Source organism: Plasmodium fragile (assembly GCF_000956335.1).
Source record: "Plasmodium fragile strain nilgiri unplaced genomic scaffold supercont1.159, whole genome shotgun sequence".
NCBI classification, from domain to species: Eukaryota; Apicomplexa; class Aconoidasida; order Haemosporida; family Plasmodiidae; genus Plasmodium; species Plasmodium fragile.
In genome coordinates, this window is record NW_012192739.1 from 4685 (window position 1) to 8950 (window position 4266).

The 4266-nt window shown below is 49.2% G+C and overlaps 1 protein-coding gene across 1 annotated transcript in view; it reads right to left on the bottom strand.

Moving 5' to 3' along the window:
* AK88_05559 (uncharacterized protein) overlaps positions 1-3876 on the bottom strand; it is a gene marked incomplete at both ends in the record, with an annotated part of 7988 nt that extends 4112 nt beyond the window's left edge. Inside the window, 5 exons of the mRNA XM_012483161.1 lie at positions 314-1191; positions 1706-1978; positions 2128-2394; positions 2725-3544; positions 3796-3876. Coding sequence (XP_012338584.1) covers positions 314-1191; positions 1706-1978; positions 2128-2394; positions 2725-3544; positions 3796-3876 — 2319 coding nt within the window. The remainder of the gene's footprint in view (positions 1-313; positions 1192-1705; positions 1979-2127; positions 2395-2724; positions 3545-3795) is intronic.
* Between the last annotated feature and the right edge of the window lie 390 nt (positions 3877-4266).

Genomic DNA, 4266 nt, shown 5'->3' on the forward strand with positions numbered 1-4266 from the left:
TTCCGGAAAAATAAACCTGTATAATTACAAGAGCATATATATACCAATACTGCATACCATCGTACTCATATCCTTTTCCCATGAACACCCAAATATCTAATATATTGTGTCACACAAGCCCAACGTTACTTGCATCAGATGTACGTGTATCAGCATTTTGGAACGCACGTCCGTATTGCGTTTTTTTTTTTTTTTTTTGGAGTAACCTCCAATCAGTGAAGTTGGTTATAGTTCCTTGTGGGAACAGTGCGGCAGTACCAACGCATGTGCATTTGCACTCGGTTATATTGGTGCGTTGTGTGTGTGTGCTTACCTTGCCAAGAAAAAAGAGCAGGATAAGGGAAGTGACCGATGCAAAGAAGGTAAGCATAGGAGAAGAAAGGAAGATGTCCTGTGCAGTGAAGATGGGGGGGACAGTATTGTCGGGGTTCTTATCGGGCCCCTTACCCTTTGTATCGTGGTAAACTAGTGGGGGTATACCTTCGACAAATGCACCTCCGACTTTACCAAGTACAGCAGAGCCAGGATTATTTAGGTCAAGTCCAAAGCGATCATCAGCAGTTTTATGTGTCTTATCATTACCGTCCGGGGAGGTGGATGCAGAGGGAGCGCCCTGACCTGTGTCCTGACTGCCCGGTCCTGAGGAACCGGGGTTTTGGACACCTGTGGAGCCAGCTCCTGTGGTACCCGGTTGCAGAGTCCCCGTAGAGCCAGTAGCAGTAGAACCTGGACCTGAGGAACCAGGGTTTTGGTGGCCAGTGGAGCCAGGACCGGAGGAACCAGGGGGTTGGTGACCAGTGGAACCGGGACTAGATGAATCCTCTGTACTGCTGCCGCCGCCGGGGCCGCTACCGGTTGTACCCGATGGATCTGGGTTTGGGTTTGGTTTTGGTTTGGGTGGATTCAGAGGAGGGGGGTCATCCGCACTGCTGTTCACCGAGGAACCGGGGGCGCTATTGTCCTGGCCAGTACCCTGAGAAGTTGCTTGGACTTCGTCCTTCACAGGTTCATGGGCTGCGGAGTCCTTGGCCTCATAATTGCCCGTGACTTTGCTCTTATCGTCAGGTCCTACATCGTCCTTTTTCTTCTCTTCTGCTGGTGGTGACGGTTCTTGCGTTGGTTCTGCCTTCGGTGCTGCCGCTGCTGGTGCTGCTACTGCGGGTCTAGGAGATTTCTCAGTAGAATCGTTACCTGATAATTTGGGTGGAAGGAAGAAACTGAAGTCATGTGTCGGACGGTTGACCACGATTGTGGGTGCGTCACACGGTTGTGGTCGGTTGCATGGATGACCACACGGTCGTTCAGCTACACGGTTGTTGTCGGTCGCGCCGTTTCACGGGGACGGCACGCCATGGCACGGGGAGATGGTGGCAGGACACGGCCGGCGGCAGGCGTCGGAGCAAGATGCCACTCCGGGAAAAGACTCTCTCTCCCACACAACACACACAACACAACACACAGTGTGTGTCGGCGTCTGTCGACGTCTGTCGACGTCTGTCGACGTCTACGTCTACATCCTGCGACCGACTCATCGCTGTCGCTCTGCCGCCATCATTCTCATTCGACGTTTGGTTTCTCGCTCGCTCCGTGTTGTCTCTGGCGCTCGCGCCGGAAATTGTGTGTGGCTTTTGTGTGTTCTACAATTATAATATGGGTCGTAGGGTATGTGTACCCTGCTGTGCAGTAATGGGAAAGACTCGAGTACCTTGTACATTAGTTTCCCCGCTGGGAGCACGGTCTCGTGTAGCATTTTTTGTGTTGTCCACAGTTTTCGGGGTGGACCTTGGTCTTTCCGCCTGTTCTGCGAGTTCCTTCAGGAATTTACACGGTGGTTCCGCCCCAGAAGTGTAAGTAACAGGCGTAATACGAACACTTGAATCACCGGAGGATATTACAGTAGTGCTCTGTGGACCTGAGTCCGTGTTTTCACATATGGTCTTATAGTCTCCAACCGCGGACGATCCCGGTTGTCGTGGTTCTGGCGTGGGCGAAGGCATTGTTGGTGGTATTGTTTCTGGTTATCCCAGGGGTGTGCATATAAGTATGAATCCTCCCTTTCTCTCTTTAATCACTTACACGTACCCTCGCGTTCTTATATGCCTCGCCCTCAGTCTTCTTTCATCTTACCTTTACTATCTGGAGCTGGTCCAGCAGCTGCCCCTGATGCGGGAGCCTCCTGTGGTCCGGTTGGACCTGCTTCACCCTTTGCTCCTTTTTTCCCGTCTTCTCCTGCCGGTGGTGCAGTTGCTGGAGTTGGTGGTGCTGGTGGAGGTGGTGCCGGTGGTGATGCGGGTACTACTGGGGATGCCGGTGCTGGCGGTTGCGATGCGGGTCGTGTGGTCGTTGTGGACCCTCCTCCGGTATGCGCGAGTTCGGGTCCTGCACGTGGTTTACCTAAGTTGGGGATGTACGAAAGATGGATGAGAAAGATGATAAAAAAAAAAAAACGACACCAGTGGTACAGAAAGAAGGGGGCCGGGACGGTGCCGTCAGGTAGCGGCACGGTAGGGTGCGACTCGGTGGACTGCGTACTCGGTGAACTCGGTTGACTGGGTCGGGATGGATGGTAGCAGCACAACTTTTATTTATCGCCGTCCCGCTCCGTACTCGTCTACACTCGTCAGCGCGTGTGCGTTGTTGTGGCCGTGCGTGTTTTGTTGTGATGGCGGCATCCATCCGTATGCGCAGTCGTACGTATGCGTGCTGTCTCCCATCGGTCCTTACCTGCCGCTACGTTTGGTGCTGGTGTGCCGCCGGCGACAGAGTTCGATACTGTTGCCTTACTGTGGTCATTCTCAGGATCCTTGCTGGATACGTCGTGGATAGGCTCCATGCATGGTCCAGGTTCGTTCGCGCATTGCGTAACTTCTTTCTTTACCTCCTCCACTATGACCTTCAGTTCTTGGCGTAACTCACGTATAGCTTCCTTCTCCTCTTGCTGCAGTTGTATTTTGTCATCCATGTCATTTGCATCCTGCTTGTTCCCCACAAGGTCTGCTAATCTCTTGCTACATGTGCTTTTTATTTCGGGCCCGCCAATTTTGTCACTCAACGTCTTGTTGTTCTTTAACCATTTCGTAATCTTGTCTCCCATGTGGAAGTCCTCGATTGTTATATCTGTAAACACTCCCTTGCCACATTTACCTTGGTTTATTAAACCACTCCCTAGTTCTGGCTCCATCTTTCTCATCGTGTACCATGCATAATCTATGCCCAGTCCACTTTTGCATGGAGATGCCAGTAATATGTACATAAATATATTTACTATTGCGCACCTTATATGTTCCTTCAACGCCTCATTATGAGCTTCGTTATTGTGCGAGCCGCCGGACGGCGCACTCCAGCCATTCATGAAATATAATGCTCCTGTCATTAGTGTGCACATAAGTCTATCTGCGACCTTCGTTACCAAAAATATTTCTGCCCTCCCCTCACGCCTGTAACCCTTGTTCGAACAATTAGCAGCATAGCTGTCTAGGTTATGGTCTTCCAAATGTTGTATAAACTTCTCCAGTTGTGCCTGTATATCCTTCCATAAACTTTTCTGCAATTGGAGTAATGCGGAAGCGAATACATATATGCCATATTTCTTTTGTCACAGGACGATGCTCACTTTGCCCTGTCCTATATTACATTCTGTACCCGGGATGCTATGCTCACATCGGGCATATGCGTCCCGTTCAAGTAACGTGAATATATGTATACTGCAAACTGAGTACCGTGCCTATCGTGCGCGTATACACATACATATGTGTAGGCGCCTGCTCATTCCATGTGTCCCTCACAATGAATTACCTTATATCCTTGTTGATCCCCCACTAGACCCCTTTTTAGAACGTAGTCTGCTAATAAAGCCCCTAACTTCGCATACGTCATATTGTCCTTATCATGAAGCAATAGGGTTCAACGTATGAAGTCATTCTCGCTCAGATAACGGCTTGAGTATAATATAGGCACAATATTCTATTACTTATTATTCAGATTCTTTAGGAATGGAACATGTCTTGCAGTATAGGGTGCCTGCGGAAACATGTCACATGAACAAAATATCCCCTATCTGAATTTAATCACACACCCTATAAAGCGTGGGATGAAAGGAAGAAGAAAAAGAAGAACAAAAAAGGGAAACAAAAACAAAAAAAAAAAATAAAAACACAGCGACCAGCACAAAAACAAAACAAAACAGCGACAAGAACAAAAAAAAAAATCAGCAACAAACAAAAAACGAGCAACAAACAAAAAACGAGCAACAAACAAAAAAAGAGC